General features: G+C 44.3%; 1 protein-coding gene and 1 pseudogene across 8 annotated transcripts in view; one reads left to right on the top strand and one right to left on the bottom strand.

The window, feature by feature from the left end:
• Positions 1-15,797, top strand: part of PTPRT (protein tyrosine phosphatase receptor type T) — a 1,115,914-nt gene that overhangs the window by 1,019,724 nt on the left and 80,393 nt on the right. For 5 of the 7 annotated variants that reach the window (XM_053574016.1, XM_053574013.1, XM_053574014.1 and 2 more), the window contains one exon: positions 9,657-9,847. In XM_053574016.1, coding sequence (XP_053429991.1) covers positions 9,657-9,847 — 191 coding nt within the window. The remainder of the gene's footprint in view (positions 1-9,656; positions 9,848-15,797) is intronic. The other 2 variants (XM_053574015.1, XM_053574012.1) reach the window with 1 other exon arrangement.
• On the bottom strand, positions 12,337-13,905 carry LOC128573664 (26S proteasome regulatory subunit 4-like; annotated as a pseudogene). Its single transcript, XR_008376506.1, has one exon. The product of XR_008376506.1 is annotated as a 26S proteasome regulatory subunit 4-like (transcript).

Here is a 15,797-nt window from a genome sequence, read left to right as displayed (position 1 = left end):
ACTATTTGGGGGATCATACTGTTTCGTCCTCAAAAATTTTGTTCTATTGCTTTCTGGCTTTTAAATTTGGAGGGCAAGAAAACAATAAGGCTAACATTGTTTTTATTTCCTATATCAAGAGACATTTTTCCAGCTTATGAGTGTTTCTACATCAATAATATTTTAACATTACATCGGACTGTAGGTTCTATTTTTAAGTTAGAGAGAGAGTTAGAGAACTCTTTACATTTGAAGGTTTAGGTTTTTCTTCTGCCAAAGTGATGTTTCTGCATTACATGCTTTATGAGTGCTTCTGCTCATTTGCTCTTCTCTCTTCTTCAGGATCAGCAATTATCTGTCTTTTGTATGTCTGTTTTCTTTTCTCTAAAACGTATTTTTGTTGTCTTCACACATGAACACACATGAGCAGATACAAAAGAACTATTCATCTTATTATTCTCCTTCCCTTGACTTTTCATCTGCGAGTTTCTCAAATTATTTTTTTTTTTATAAATTTCTACCCATTTATTTTCACTCCAGATCTCAGAGCCCACTTTAATTCTTCTATTGCATTTTGGTTTCTTTACGATCTTGTCTCACCCAGTGAATTTTTTTCTGGCCACTTCTTGATCTACTTTTGCAAAAATCTGTTGTGTTAATAGCTCATCATTCACTTTATTCTTCTGTATTTTCTTGAATTTTGTTTTCAACAAAATTCTACAATATATCTAAAATATATTTCTATTTTCTGTTGGGTAGCTTAAGATACCAGAGAAACCCCTAAATAAAATGGGCTGAAATAACAAATTGAAATATTATTTCATAGAACAGGAAGTCAAATATTAGATTTGGTTGAATAAGATGCCCATGAGTGTCATGAAGGACCAAAGTTCTTTGAAGCGCTCCGCTTTGCCACCTCACATTGATATTGCTCCCAGCCTGGTTCCCCCCACTAATGCAAGACTGTTTAGCAGCTCCAGGCGTCACACCCAGGTGTAGTGACACCCAGTGGCAGAAAGGGGCCACTGAATTATCCTTCTTGGAGATAAAACTTCCTAGAAGTACCCGAATAGAATTTCTCACTCATATCATTAAATGTTTGGGGGTAAAAACTGGCAAAGAGGATTGGAACACCCTGCTTGGCTCACAGAAGTCAGAGTTTGCCGACAGGTCTGGGACCAGGGTCATTCTTCCCTGAGTCACATGGGAATCTATAAGCACGAACTCGTTTGGGGACTCGGTCAGACAGGAAGGAGGTAGAGTTGGCTCTTGGGTACACAGTCAACACTGATTTATTTTTCTTTTGAAAATAATCTTTCTCAGCATCCAGACCATCATTTTCCTTACTGTAAACATGGCTGATATTTTTTTCTAAGACTCCACATTGCTTCATTTCTTTTTATTTAAATTTAAAGAAAAATTGGCCACTCCAGGCCTAATGTTTCCCAATAAATAGGACAGGTGGGTTCTCACTGTGGTCCTCACCATCCAACATATTAATACCGACATCCTTTTCTTGTGGCTTAAGCAATAGGAGTAACAGATGTTTTGCAGCCCCCATCCCTGGGTAGAATAGCTAACACTACCTTCCATCTGGGGTGAGTAGAGTAGGAAAAAGAATTCATGCTCTCCCCACAAAAGGGAGGGTTGATTTCTTTATCAGAAAGAGTAAATAAATCCAGGAACCCTTTCCCCACGGCTGTTCCCATCATAATTGTTTCTCAATGATGAATCTGGATCTGGGATACAAAGCTATCTTCTCTGGTGTTTGGCATGAGAAAGACCCCAATGAAGGAGAGAGGGGAGGAGAAAGGGCTTGGAGAAGCCCTATTTGGTTGCTAGAGTCTGTGATTCTCTGATCCCAGGAGAGAAAATGGGAAAAGATGAAGCACTTCTTTTCTATCCTTCGGGCCTGTGGGTGCGCTTTACTTCAAGTACTAAAGTCTGCCATGTTAATTGCAGATTGTACAAGTATGTCCATTGCTGCTCTCCATAGAAAATGGCACAGTGGAGCAGAATTCTACTCACTATCAGTTTTACAAGTTCAATCCTAGGCATTTGGTCAGGCATAAGAAAGACAGAGAAGGTAAATCCATCTGCCATTACATTGAATGAGATTATATCCTCAAGTGGACACAAGATGTCGGATGAGATTCTACGATTCCTCAGGGGTCACAAGTCTCACACACTTGTGCTAGCATAACTCTAGGTTCAGAAATACAGAACGTATTTATCTTCTAACATGACTCTCAAGCACAAGCCAACATGTTCATCTCATGCTTCATCAAAGAAATTGTAATCACGTCCAACTCTGGAGGGAAAACTTGCCATGTTGAATCAGTTGAAAGATGACCTTGTACAATTTCAGAGATGTTTGCAAAATTTTGAGAAAATGAAGTATTTAAAAAACAAGTTAAGTGTTATGCCACTATAATCAATAGATATCTCCCTCAAATTCTGGTACTAAGTTGGGTGAGAGACTTAGATATCAATGCTGTTATGAGTTTATTATCTTAAGGCTTTGTTGGCATTTGGTGGGGGAAGATAGATACAGCATTGACTGTGAGGCAGATGCCACCTTGAGACTTTTTCCAATGGCATCCCATTTAACCCTTGCGATAATCTTCTTAGATGATGATGACAGAGGTGGCAATCAATCATGATCATCACCATCACTGTCCCCAATCACAAATAAAAATCTTAGGTTCAAAGTACAATTGACCTCTGGACAATATGGATTTGAACTGTGGCATTCCACTTGCATGCTTTATTCTGCCTCTGCCACCCTCAAGACAGCCAGACCAGCCCGTCTCCCCTTCAACCTACTCAGTGTGCAGTGGGGATGAACCTCCATGATGACCCACTTCCACTTAATGAGCAGTGAATTAAAATTGTAATAATATACACCAATAACAAAAGTTGAATACAAGTCACATTTGGGCACCTCTTGTAATTCCAGAAGTCAAATGTGACTTGAGTATTACAATTAAATTTTTTTCCTTTCTAAAAATGTGTATACATTTTGGGCACTCTATATATTTTCTCCTGCTTATGATTTCCTTAATAACATTTTTTTCCATTGGCTTACCAGAGAAGACAGTATATAATACCTAGAACCTACGAAGTAAATGCTAATTGACTGTTTATGTTATTAGCAAGGTCAACAGTAAGTTATTTGTAGTTAAGTTGTATGCATGGATTTCTATTGCACAGAGGGGTCAGTGCCCCTGACCCCTGCATTGTTCAAGGATCAACTGTAAATTTTTTGAGGCCCTATAGCTAGAAAGCTGTGAAGTTCATGCCTCAGTCCAAGTTTTGTCTTCAGATTCTGTATTTGACTCCAATGCCTGCTGTTTGCACAAGCCCCCTCCCCACCACTATTTGTTCTAATCACATCCCAACTGGGCAGGTGATCCAGCCTCCTCCCCACTTCAAACCTTCTCTGCTCCCCCAGACTCTCCCTCCCAGTAAGCAGTGTCTAAATATTTAGCCACCCATTCTTCATGCTCTCCTGCCCTAAAGGGCACACGGATTTGGGAGGAATCATGATAGAAAAAATAAGAGATTGATAGTAGTTCCAGAAACTATAGGAATCTGGTTGGCTAGTTAAGAAATTTTGCCTTCACGCCATGAAGACTTCTGCTAAGAAAAATGACTTGATCAAAGCTGTGTAAAGAGAACTGTGAAAGCAGAAAGGGCCATTAGGAAACTGATGGAACAGTCCTGTCAGGGGGACCTGGTGCAGGGACGGAGTAAATAGATGGCTGTGCAGTGTGTCATGAAGGAAAATAGAGAGGAGATGAGGAACAACAAGGGAAGCCCTAAAGTTAGACTCCCTAGATACCGTCTCCAGTTTGTGCGTTCTCACGCGCCCAGCAGGACATCTTGTACAGAAGCATCAGAACAGCTATTGTTTTGCTGCCGCTTGCTGGATACCAGACATTCCTGAGCACTCAGCACCCACCGTCTCCTTGAATGCTCTCATGCTTGTTTTCTCTGTACCACACATGAAGAAACTGAGGCTCAGAAGGATGTGTCCCTTGGCCAAGATCACAGAGCATTTCTTGGGATGCCTACTGTGTCCCTCTCGTGGGACATGGACAGAGCGTTTCTTCAATCGTGATGTAAACATTTTCATGAGCACAGAAACAAAACTAGCACATCACACCCATGATTTTATGTTTCACTATCATTGAAGCAAAGTTTAAAAAAAACAAAAAAAGAGCTAAAAGTTGACCTAAAGAAAAGCTTGGGAGGTATAACTGTGCAGATCTGCACTGTTCAAAGCAGGAGCCACTGGCCTCATTAAAGTAAAATTCATTTCCTCAGACCCACAAGGCACATCTCCAGTGTTCCATAGCCACAGGTGGGAAGTGGAGCCTACCGAGTGGTGCAAACATAGAACATTTACACCATTGCATCAAGTTCTGTTGGATAGTGCTAGGCCGGGGATGTCTTACACCAGATGGATGTTTTTTCTTTAGCATGCACTCAAGCTCTGAATTAGCTCTCTTTAGAGCTTTATCAAGCTCAAGACAGCACACCTGCATTGTCCAATACAATAGCCACTAGTCACCAGTGTCTGTTAAATACTGGACATCTGGCTAGTCTGAATGGAAACACCCTTTGAGGGTAAAACATGCATTGGATTTCAAAGCCTTTGGATGAATAAAGAATGCAAAATATAGCATTAATAGTTTTTATATTGGTTCTATGTTGAAATATTATTTAGGATCTATTAGGTTAAATATATACATATTTTTTTTGAGACAGAGTCTCACTCCGTCACCCTGTGTAGAGTGCTGTGAAGTCATAGCTCACAGCAACTTCAAACTTTTGGGCTTAAGTGATCCTCTTGCCTCAGCCTCCTGAGTAGCTGGGACTATAAGCAGCTGCCACAACACTCTGCTGGTTATTATATTTTTAGTAGAGATGGCATCTTGCTCTTATTCAGGCTGGTCCTGAACTCCTAAGTTCAGGCGATCCACTTGCCTTGTCCTTCCAGAGTGCTAGGATTACAGGTGTGAGCCACAGCATCCAGCCAATAAAAATATTATTGAAATTAATTTCACATGTTCTCTTTCCCCTATTTGATGCCGCCCCAAGAACACTTTAAGTTCCATGTGTGACTTGCAGTGACTTCCACTGGCCAGCACTGCTCTGGACCTCTTTGCCCACTGCGAGACTCCAGACCTCTCTCCCTTCCTCTCTTTCTTTCTCTATATCTGCACGACCGAAGACAATAGTCATAAGCCACATATTTCAATTTAAATTAATTAAAATCAAGCGAAATTTAAAATTGAGTCTCATTAGCCACCTTGTAGATGTGAAGTAGCCACATGTGATTAGTGGCTCCCAAATTGCAGAGCCCCTATGTAGAAATGTTGCATCTGTGCAGAAAATGCTAAGGCACAGCACTGGTCCAGGTGGCACATACCCAGGTAAGAGCCACAGAGGTGTGAACGCCTGCAGTCTGGAGAAGGCTTCCACGGTGCCTAACTCTGTGACACATCTGCCTCCTGTCTCCTCAGGGCCTGCCCCTTCCTACCCTGGTCAAACATGTTCCTGCACATCCTATCTTTTTTTATCTCCTCCCTCCAGGGCTGTGGTGCACTTATTTCCTGAACACACCTCCCTCCCACCTCCTCCAAGTACATGGTCTCTAACACAGCTTTGCACAATATAAGTACTCAGTAAATCTAGTTTAACCGGTTGGAGTGGCAATTCCTAGCAAATGATTGAAAATATGTGGCTCAAGCTAGAGAGAGATCTATGTGGCTGGTAGTGGGAGGCATGGGAGGGTGGAGAGAGAGATGCCATTTTTCCAAAGAAGAAGAGAAGTTGGCAGACAGACAGCAAAGAGGAAATCAGAGGGGACAGTGGTGGTCTAAAGTCTTGCACATGTTACCAAAATCCTTCTACCCAACCCACAAGCCCCTCGCAGGCAGTGACAGGGAGTTATTGGAAGGGAATTCACAGTCTTAGGCAACAGCTATATAAAAACTGTGAAAGAAATTCAAAATATTATTACGTGATAAATAAACACACAAGACCCATGAACGAGAAGTTGAAATGGCAGGAAAATGAAAGGCCTGGGGAGGAGGAAACAAAAAAAAAAAGACAAATGTTCTGTCCCCAGGCCAGCTGGTGCAAGTTACATTTTATGAGCAGCATGTGAATTCCAGCGCCCTTGTTGAATTAGCAGCAGAATCGCACATTAGTTTTAAGGCTCCCTCTCGAATAGGAACATCATAACGTTTTTTAATTGGAGCTGATAAAAATCTAGCATTACTTGTAGGTTCCTGAGAGAAGTGAGTTGTGAAATTGGGTTTTCATTAAACCTAATGACGGAAAATTAAGTATAGTGCGTCTGGTGAAATGGGGTGTGATGAAAGGCATCACTTCTGCATTATCGGAGGTTAATAAGGGGATAGGTGAGGTGAGATACATTGGAAAGGGGAGTCCAACTAGTTGAATTAATAAACCTTGAAAATCCCTCGGTTCTGAGTCTTCGTGGGATCATTAGCACTGGCGTTGACATTAGTACAAATGTTACAGCAGCACGAAGTTGTTAAACTCCGAGAGCTTTGCTTTTCCATTCCAGTGTTGGTTTTGCTGACACCAAGTTTACAGTCTGTCTAGCAATGTGTTTAGGGAAACATCCATATTGATAGCTGTTTGGTTTTAGAAACATTTGGCATCTCACAAAAATCGCCAGGTGCCATCCCTGGGAAGCCTGCCTTTGCCGACAGCCAGTCTCCCATGTTGCCCGTGCCCCCGGGGCCTTTGGGAGACACTCTTGGTCTGTGAAGACATCTGTCTCAACACATGATGGTGATTTATGGGGGAAACACTTGTAGGGCTCCGGACACTGATGCTAGCTCACCCTCTCCTGGGAGTCATGAAGTGTGGCATCTGGAGATTCACACTCAAATGGCCCTGTCCTCTCTGTCCCAGCCCCACTATGACATCATGGGAGGAAGAGTCCCTGGAAAGGTGCCTCCTATCCATGACATCAGAGACACCTACAAGAAACAGTATAAATCTTTAAAGAAAGGGATTCTTCTTAAACCCCTTCAACACCTTCACACTGGCCTCCAGGGCCTTGCACATTCACTGCCTTTCTGGGTCTGCCTCACTTTATCTCTGACAGCGCTGCCCCTGACGTCTCCACCCACAGCATTTAGTCCACACCAACATCTCACTGTTGCCTAAATGCACCTTCACATCCTAGGCTCTGTTCTTTTGCTTCAGGTGGTTCTTCTTGACTGTTTTCTCTGCTAGACTGCCAGGCCTTAAGAGTGTAATCTGTATTTTTCTCTGCCTTGTCACTGCCTCCCAGAGTCCCTAATACAGAGTGGGTTCTCCTAAAGTCCTCCACCTCATGACCACAGGCGGTGAGGAGAAGGGAGGCAGCCCCCATATTTGCCAGGTGATACATTCATACAATGCCAATGAAGACGCGTCTGCCTATTATTCGAAATCTCAGGAGACAAAGTGAGCATTGTTTTCCTTATGTGCAGTCAGGCAGATTTTGGGAACATCTTATCTAGGCCCTCCTCCCTTCTACACAAATCAGTATCTTCAAGATCTTTCTGTTGGCAATCCAGAGGGGACTAGGCTGGTCTCAAATGGATGGGCTCTGCCTTGGTGACATGTACCTACCACACTGAATCAGAAAGTGTTAGACATACAACGGCCCCGCCCACCCATTAGGGGTGACCCGATCCATGTCTGAAGTTCAGACCAGTCCGAAGGAGGAGAAACTAACAGTGGGGGCAGGTGAAGGAATAGAAAAAGAACTATAATCCTAGCACTCTGGGAGGCCGAGGCGGGTAGATCATTTGAGCTCAGGAGTTGGAGACCAACCTGAGCAAAAGTGAGACCCTGTCTCTATTAAAAACAGAAAAAACTAGCCAGGTGTGTTGGCACATGCCTGTAGTCCCAGCTATTCAGGAGGCTGAGACACGAGGATCCCTTGAGCCCAGAGTTTGAGGTTGCTGTGAGCTATGACACCACAGCATTCTACCCAGGGTGACAAAGTGAGACTGTCTCAAAAATAAAAAAAGAAAGAAAGAAAATGAGAACAGCATCCCCCACTCTGTCAGCAGACATAGGTAAATGTGTAAATGACCAACCATCCCTGTTTTCCCCCCATGAAGTGGGGGCTTGCCAGGCCGTTGGACTTTCAGTGCTGAAATGAGAACAGAATCAAGGGCAAGTTGCTCACCTGGAAAGCATGCGGGCCAGGTGTCTCCTGCCACTGTCCCTTCCCATCCAGGAACAGGCTTGCTGATGCTGTCACAGAGGAGCACAGCATGAGTTCACACACAGAATCTATGTCTGATGGATTGTTGTGATGAGAGAGGCAAATACCCTGAAAGGAACATGGATTTTTGAAAAGATGTGTTGCCAAAAAATCAGGAATATATGCCAAGCTTCCCAGGGCATGAGGGTGGCATAGGCCTGGTGGGGTCTGCATTGTTCTAGTATCTGAAAACATCTGGGTAAGAAGTATCAACTGCCAAATCTGGCAGTTCTTGCCTGTGCATGCATCAAACAGGATGGTCTGGGGTGTAGACGGTTTGTGTCTTTGGGAAGAGGTTGGAGAGATCAAACCTTGTGGTTGTGGGAAAGATAAACTATCCCTGAATGACTAACAGTGTGTGCCTGGCAGGGAGGTGGTGGTGAACAAAAAATTGATTTTACTGGTCCAAGGGGAGCAAGGAATTCAAACCCAATCTGAGTAGGTATCACTTCTCGGCCTTTTGGCTAAGATCAAGTGAAATCTGAGTAGGTATCAGTTTCCAGGTGGCCAAGCTAACAGAAGCAGGCAAAGGAACTTGTTGGGTATAAAGGTTCTTACTATGGGAGCATATGGCTCTTATAATCAAGGAGAGATTTTGTGAAGATGAGGTGTAGGATCCAGGCCTGGAGGGTATAGCTGCAGGATGGAAGGATGAAGTTCAGACTTCTCCACTAGCCTGGGTTCAAAGACATTCTTGGATCAATGGTGTTAAGTGATGGGGATGTGTACAAGGGGAAGAAGATGGTCACTCTTGCAGAGCCCATAGCTGGAAAAAGTGACAAAGTCACTCAGTCAGTAGGGTGCCCTGACACTGGCTCCAGGCTCCCCTGATTGCACGCCCCAAGGGAAACAAATGAGTAAAGACCAGGTCGGGGGATGCAGGGAAACAGACTGAAAGCAGGTGCACAGTTTTGACCACCAGGCACCTGAGGCTCTCCTTACCTGCAGACGGACATCAAGGACTGTTTCCAGCCACCAACCTCCTAAACAGAAGGGTGCTCCTAGCACCCAGCCTGTCTGGCTTCTCGTTGGCTCTGGAATGGCCAGGATAGCCCAGACTGCCCTGCCAGGCCTGGAGGAAGGGCAGACAGGCAGGGGATGACAACCGACCTGGAACTTTGTCTTTACCAACCTACCCCCTTGTAATTGAAACAAAACAAGGGTTATTGTGTCCACAATTGCTTGTTGTTTTAATATTTAAATCAACCAACATAGCTGTGCTGGGGAAACAGTGTGTCTCTCTAAGGTTTCTTGATCAGCTGAGTTCCAGGGGAGTCCCTTGTGCCCTGCGCAGGCCATGCTGGGGAGGCAGAGAGGACACAGGGCAAGCCCATTGGTGACAGTCTCTTCTGCCTCTTTCTCTTTGAAGCAGATGGCAGCCACGGGGAGCTATCCCAGCCCACCCTCACAATCCAGACTCACCCCTACCGGACCTGTGACCCTGTGGAGCTGAGCTACCCCCGGGACCAGTTCCAGCCCGCCATCCGGGTGGCCGACCTGCTGCAGCACATCACCCAGATGAAGAGAGGCCAGGGCTACGGGTTCAAGGAGGAATATGAGGTGAAAGTGGGAGACCTCCTGATGGGTTGAGAGGTGTATGTGGGTGCTCAGCCTTGCTAGTAGAGGTACGTCCCGCTACCACCCCCAAGGACGTCACCTGGGAACACGTTGGAAATGTAGCATCCCAGGCCTCTCTCAGCCCTGCTGAATCAGAACCTCAAATGATTTGCATACACATTAAATTTTAGAAGCACCACCCAGGAAGATCTAATGCCTTCTCTCCTCCCCTCCCTTGCCAGCCCTCCCCCATTTCATAACCCAGTTATCTCCAAAAGCTCTACCCTTTGGAATCACATCTTCCTTCCACATGAAGATGGAATGGCCCAAGTCCCCATCCCACAAGCTGTAGAAAAGCCAGCGTAGCACCCCTGCCAGTGACTCCCCTCACGCCTGCTGGCTCCCAGGCACCCCCTGCCCCACATTCGTGCATCTGCATTATTCTTCCCCCACATGGCAATGCCTCATCGCCATCTCTGGTGACTGCTGTCCCCTCTCTCTGAAACTTCTCCTCCCCCCTGCCCTGGGCATCCCTTTCCTTCCTCCCCAAAGCATCTCTAACTCAAAGGATTTGCAGGTAATGGCTGTCACTGAGGTTTGGGGAATGACAGAGAAGGATTGTGGCAAAGGACAGGAAGCACCTCAAGAGGACACCAAGATCCTTCTGAGTTTCTTAACCATCCACCTTGCTGCAAAGCCCTTCTGGAGGTGCTGGTCTGACAGCTCTCTACCCAATCCCAAAGCTTTTTTTTAGTGTCCTCAAAACTCCCTCCCCCAAGGGCTACCCCTCAGCCCCAGCTCCAGAGAAAGGACCCCACATTCCCCTTACTTTATTGTGCAGCTCAATTTAACTTTCTCTGTCTGGCTCCTTTTGTTTCAAACCCAGAAGGCCTCCCCTTTGACAAACTAAAAGCAAAAATGAAATAGAAAGAAAACCCAGAAAGATAGTTTCCTGAATCAAAGAGCAGCTCACCTCCTGCAGCTCCCTGATGGGGGTGGGATCCAGCTTCCAAAACCAGCATCCCTTTCCTTCCTCCCAAAGCATCTCTAGCTCAGAGGATTTGCAGCTAATAGCTATTACTGAGGTTTGGGGAATAACAGAGAAAGACTTTTTTTTACTTTTTTTTTTTACTAGTTGATCAACACTTTTTTTATTTTGGATTAATACAAGGATACATACAGGGAGGTTACATTGTATCCAGGGGTTAGGAAAAGTCAGAGTTGTAGCTGAATCCTTCTGTGTTATGTGCCCCTGTGCTATACCTGATAGCTGAGAGCTTACCGAATTCCCTATCGCCTTTCTTCCCTTTCCCCCTTCTTGAATTTAATTGTGTTTTTCTTCTCCTGTGGTCACTTTTCCTTGCCCTCTCCTCCTTCCTTCCCAAACCATCTTTTGAGCATCCTCTGTGTGGCACCCTCTGAGTTACACGCATTCATTTTTTGTAGCTGGCTCTGTTTTTTCCCTTCCCGTGCAGCGTGTGTCCCAGATACGCTTGATTCATTTTTACTCTGTGCAGCGAAAACTCATTGGCTCAGACTCCATGCATTTGGAATTCTTGGTAATGCAGACTAAGTTTATCCCTCCAACGGTATTCTGAGAAAGAGCTTACAAAGCACTATTTCAGACAGCAAGTGAGGTCATTAAACTGTGCTACGCCAAGGGGTCCAGACAGCGAGATTCCGACAGAGTGAACTGTGATGGTCTTAGAGAATTGTTTTGCTGTCTGAGTTTTTTAATTCCTTCTTGGTTGAATGAAGACTTGGATAAGGTGATTTCAAAGGATCTGTCTGGTCCTAAAACTTTATGAGAGTATCAAACCTGGTGACAAGGAGCCTGACATATTTAGGAGAACAAAAATGTTTGTGTCAACAGGTGTGATTACCAGCTTGGGAGGACTAGCAGTTAGTTTCAAAGATGGTCTAAGTAAAATATCGTTTTCATATACTCAGTCTACAGATTTTAGGAGAACATTGAACTTGGAGCTGAAGAAGATGTCATCCCCTCCCATCCCTGGGTTTATTTCCGAGGGGGCTGAATGGTCCCAGCACGACACAGAGTGAGCACGCTTAGGCATGTGTATACAAATCCGTGTGTGTTGTTGAGCAAATGTCAGGTAGGGTATGTTGTTTGTAAAGGCGTATTTAATATCGTGATGATTTAGTAAGTCATTAGTCATAAAAAAATGTGCTTAAACATTTCAAACAGCATTAAGGGAGATCCGTGGCTTATCAGTAAGGAAGACAAGCAGCCACAGGCTGGGAACCGCATGTTCTAACAACTTGCAATCTAAAGCTCAAAGACAGAAATACAAATGGATTTGACTACTTTGGTGCATTTCCTTCCAGAGGCAGACTGATGTTTCTTTTAAGTGCCTTCATCCCTGCGTGGTGAGCTGCTTTTTCAAAATTTATTCTTGGTACTTCTCTTGCGTTCTCCAAACTTTCTGGCATGGAAATGAACTGCTTTGTAAATGAGCAAACAATCCTTTTTTTTTTTTTTGTCTGTGACAAGAGCCCGCTTTATTGGGAAGCAGAGTGCTGCACACTGACCAGCAGATGAAGGCCACCCAAGGGGCAGCTTATACATCATATTCCAAAAGATACAAAGGATGTTTGCTAATATCAGTCAAGTGGAAAACGTACAACTCTAGGCAGCTTCTCCAACCTCATCCCTCTGGGGTCAGGTAAACTCCCATTTTCCTGATAGCAGCTGTGGTTCACTAGAGATAAAGCTCCTCAGGGGTGCCTTCTTGTTTTTTATACAGAACATTTTCTTTAGATTTTTTGAAGTCTTCATTTGTTACTTTCATTCTACGTTCTCTTAAAGCCATCAAACCAGCTTCTGTACAAATTGCCTTAATGTCAGCACCAGAGAGGTCATCTTTAGCCATGATCAAGTCATCCAGAGTTACATCATCAGCCAGGGTCATCCTGCTTGTGTGAATCTGAAAGATGCGCTTCTTAGTCTTTTCGTCAGGCAGGGGAAACTCGATCTTCCTGTCAATACGGCCTGGTCTGATAAGGGCTGGATCCAAAGTTTCTATTCGGTTTGTAGCCATAATAACTTTCACATCTCCCCTTGAATCAAATCCATCCAACTGGTTCAACAGTTCCAACATTGTTCGCTGAATTTCTCTCTCACCACCAGAATTTGAGTCATATCTTTTTGTCCCAATGGCATCAATTTCATCAATAAACACGATGGAAGGTGCATGTTCTTCAGCAACTCGAAACAATTCCCGAACAAGTTTGGGCCCATCACCTAGGTACTTCTGAATGAGTTCAGAGCCAACCACTCTCAAGAAAGTGGCCGAGGTTTGGTTTGCTACTGCTTTGGCTAACAAGGTTTTACCTGTGCCAGGTGGACCATAGAGAATTACCCCTTTAGGGTGCTTTATACCCATCTCTTCATAATATTCAGGATGGGTGAGAGGAAGCTCCACAGATTCCTTAATTTCCTGGATTTGGTTGTCCAAGCCCCCAATATCAGCATAGGTCTCTTGGGGTGCCTTTTCCACCTTCATCACTGTGACCAGGGGATCTGTGTCATCCATCAGCACCCCTATCACAGCATGCACCTTGTGGTTGAGCAGGACTGAACAGCCTGGTTCCAGCAGATCCTAGTCAACAAATGAAAGGATGCTGACATAGTGTTCTGAGCCCACAGATGTAGACACAATGGCATGATTGTCATCAATGATCTCTTCCAAGGTTCCTACTGACATTGGGGTCCCCCTCAGATCATCCACTTTTGATCTTTCCTCCTCTTGCTTTTCTTCCAATGGTTTCATTTGTTCCTGATTTCTAATGAATTCCTCCTCCATGAGAAGATAGTCTTTAATTCTCTCTAACTTCAACAATTTTAATCGGCACTGAGTGTGAGGTGTCACCAGTGGTAGTTTACTGGCTGCATCTGGTCCCTTTGTTTTCTTCTTCTTTTTCCCCACTCTGGTTGGTACAGGAGGTTCGTATTTCTTTTTCTTATCCTTGTCATCCTTCTTGCCACCTCCAGGACCATGGCCACCACTCTGACTTTGACCCATCTTGCCTCGGCCGCTCGATCTGCCAAACAATCCTTTTTTTAACCATCATTTGAACCTCAACCAGAAATGTCTCCGAAGTAGGTTAACTGGGCCCTCAATTAGTTCAGATTATATTAATCAGCAATCTGGAAAGCTTGGCTTCCAGTTAACATCATTTTTTGATTAACTGAGGGTTAATTGGAAATGTTTCTTAATGAAACTCTTTCTACAATGTGCTGATCCATTTTCCTAGATTAGAACTGGATATTACTTTGATCGCCAGGGCTCCTGTGATGTCTAGAATTTTCATTTCAAGCTTAAGAGTCACAAGGGTCTGCTTGAAGATTCCATGTCCTGTTGGAGACACAGGACCGGTCTTCCTCTTGGTCCAGCCTGCTCCGTGCTGCTTGCTGCCTGTCACTTCCCTGTCCTGCTCAGTTTCTATATGCACATGAGTGAGTTTGACAAGTTGACATCTGAGGGAACACCCAGCTAGAGCACGCTGTCTTCTAAAATTCAATCCCTTAAAGTTTGTTTGGTAAATATTGATGGAGTATTTACTATTGCCAAGGACTATTCCAGGTATTTGGGATATAACAGTAGACAAAACAAAGATCCGCGCCCTCGTGAAGCTTGTATTCTAGCAGAGGAAAGAAGAAATAAACATAGGCTTAAAAACAAGCAAATTACACACAGTGTCCCTAAAGTCGCCACACAGAGGGAAAATGGCAAATTGTGGCTAAATGTACCTTTATTTACAAAATATCCATTAGCAGATTTTACAAAGAGGTGGCCAACATGTAGAGAATATTTTTAAAATATTTTTATAAAATTTTGTAATGAATACTTTGTAAATAAAGGTACATTTAGCTACAATTTCCCATTTTCCTCCTCTGTATGGTGACTTTAGAAATGACTTTTGGGACACCCTATCTAAGGTAACAGAAAATACCACTTGCTGTTTTACAAACTACCCCACATCTTAACAACATAAAACAGCCAGTTTCTTGCCCTCCCTGATTCTATGGGTCAGGAATTCCAGAAGGCACAACAGCAACAGTCTGTGTCTCCTCCATGGTGTCCAGAGCCCTGACTGGGAAAGCCCCACGGCTGGGCTGAAATCATCTTCACTCCTGTGTCTAGTGATTGATAAAGGCTGTCATCTGGCTTCAGAGATGATTCAGAGATGACATCCCATCTCTTAGCTGGCATTGTCCACGGGGGCACCTACACATGGCCTCGGCAGTGGCCTAGGCTTCTTTACTGCATGGTAGCCTTTGGATATTTCAACTTTTTACATGGTGGCTCAGAGCTCCAAAAGTGAGCCTCCCAGCTGACAAGGTGAAAAGTGCATCCTTCGTAACCTACACTTGGAGACCGCATCCCACGGTTCCTGCACGTTCTGTAACGTGCCAGTTATAAGCACGTAGAATCTTCCCACATTCTAGGGAAGGAGAATTAGATTCCACATTTTGAGGAGGAGGAGGGGCAGCCGCCGGATTCTAGAAGAGCACACAGGACAAGGAATATTGGAAAATATAATCTTTGGATATACAAGCTACTGCAAGTATGATAGAAAAAGAAAGTAGAACAAGGAAGGGACGTGACATGGGAAAGCTTCCCATATTAAGTAGGGTAAAATGGCAATCCTTAATGAGAAGATGAAATTTGAACACAGGCATGGTGGAAGATAGCTGAAGGAAGAGAGTCCAGATCGAGGGAGTCATATCCCTGGCCTTGCACGCAGGAGCCAGGTGGCCAGTGTGGCAGAGGAGAGTGGGCAAGGGATGAATGTCCACGGAGATTCCACCTGGGAATAAACAGGGACGTGGCCCCCTGGTAAGTTATAAGCTGCTGTAAGGACTTTGGCTTTACCCTGAAATGGAAAGTCACCACAGAGTTTTGAGAAGATGGTGCTGATGATCTGCCTT

Source organism: Nycticebus coucang, chromosome 21 (assembly GCF_027406575.1).
Source record: "Nycticebus coucang isolate mNycCou1 chromosome 21, mNycCou1.pri, whole genome shotgun sequence".
Lineage (NCBI taxonomy): Eukaryota > Metazoa > Chordata > Mammalia > Primates > Lorisidae > Nycticebus > Nycticebus coucang.
This window is presented reverse-complemented; position numbering and strand designations above follow the sequence as displayed.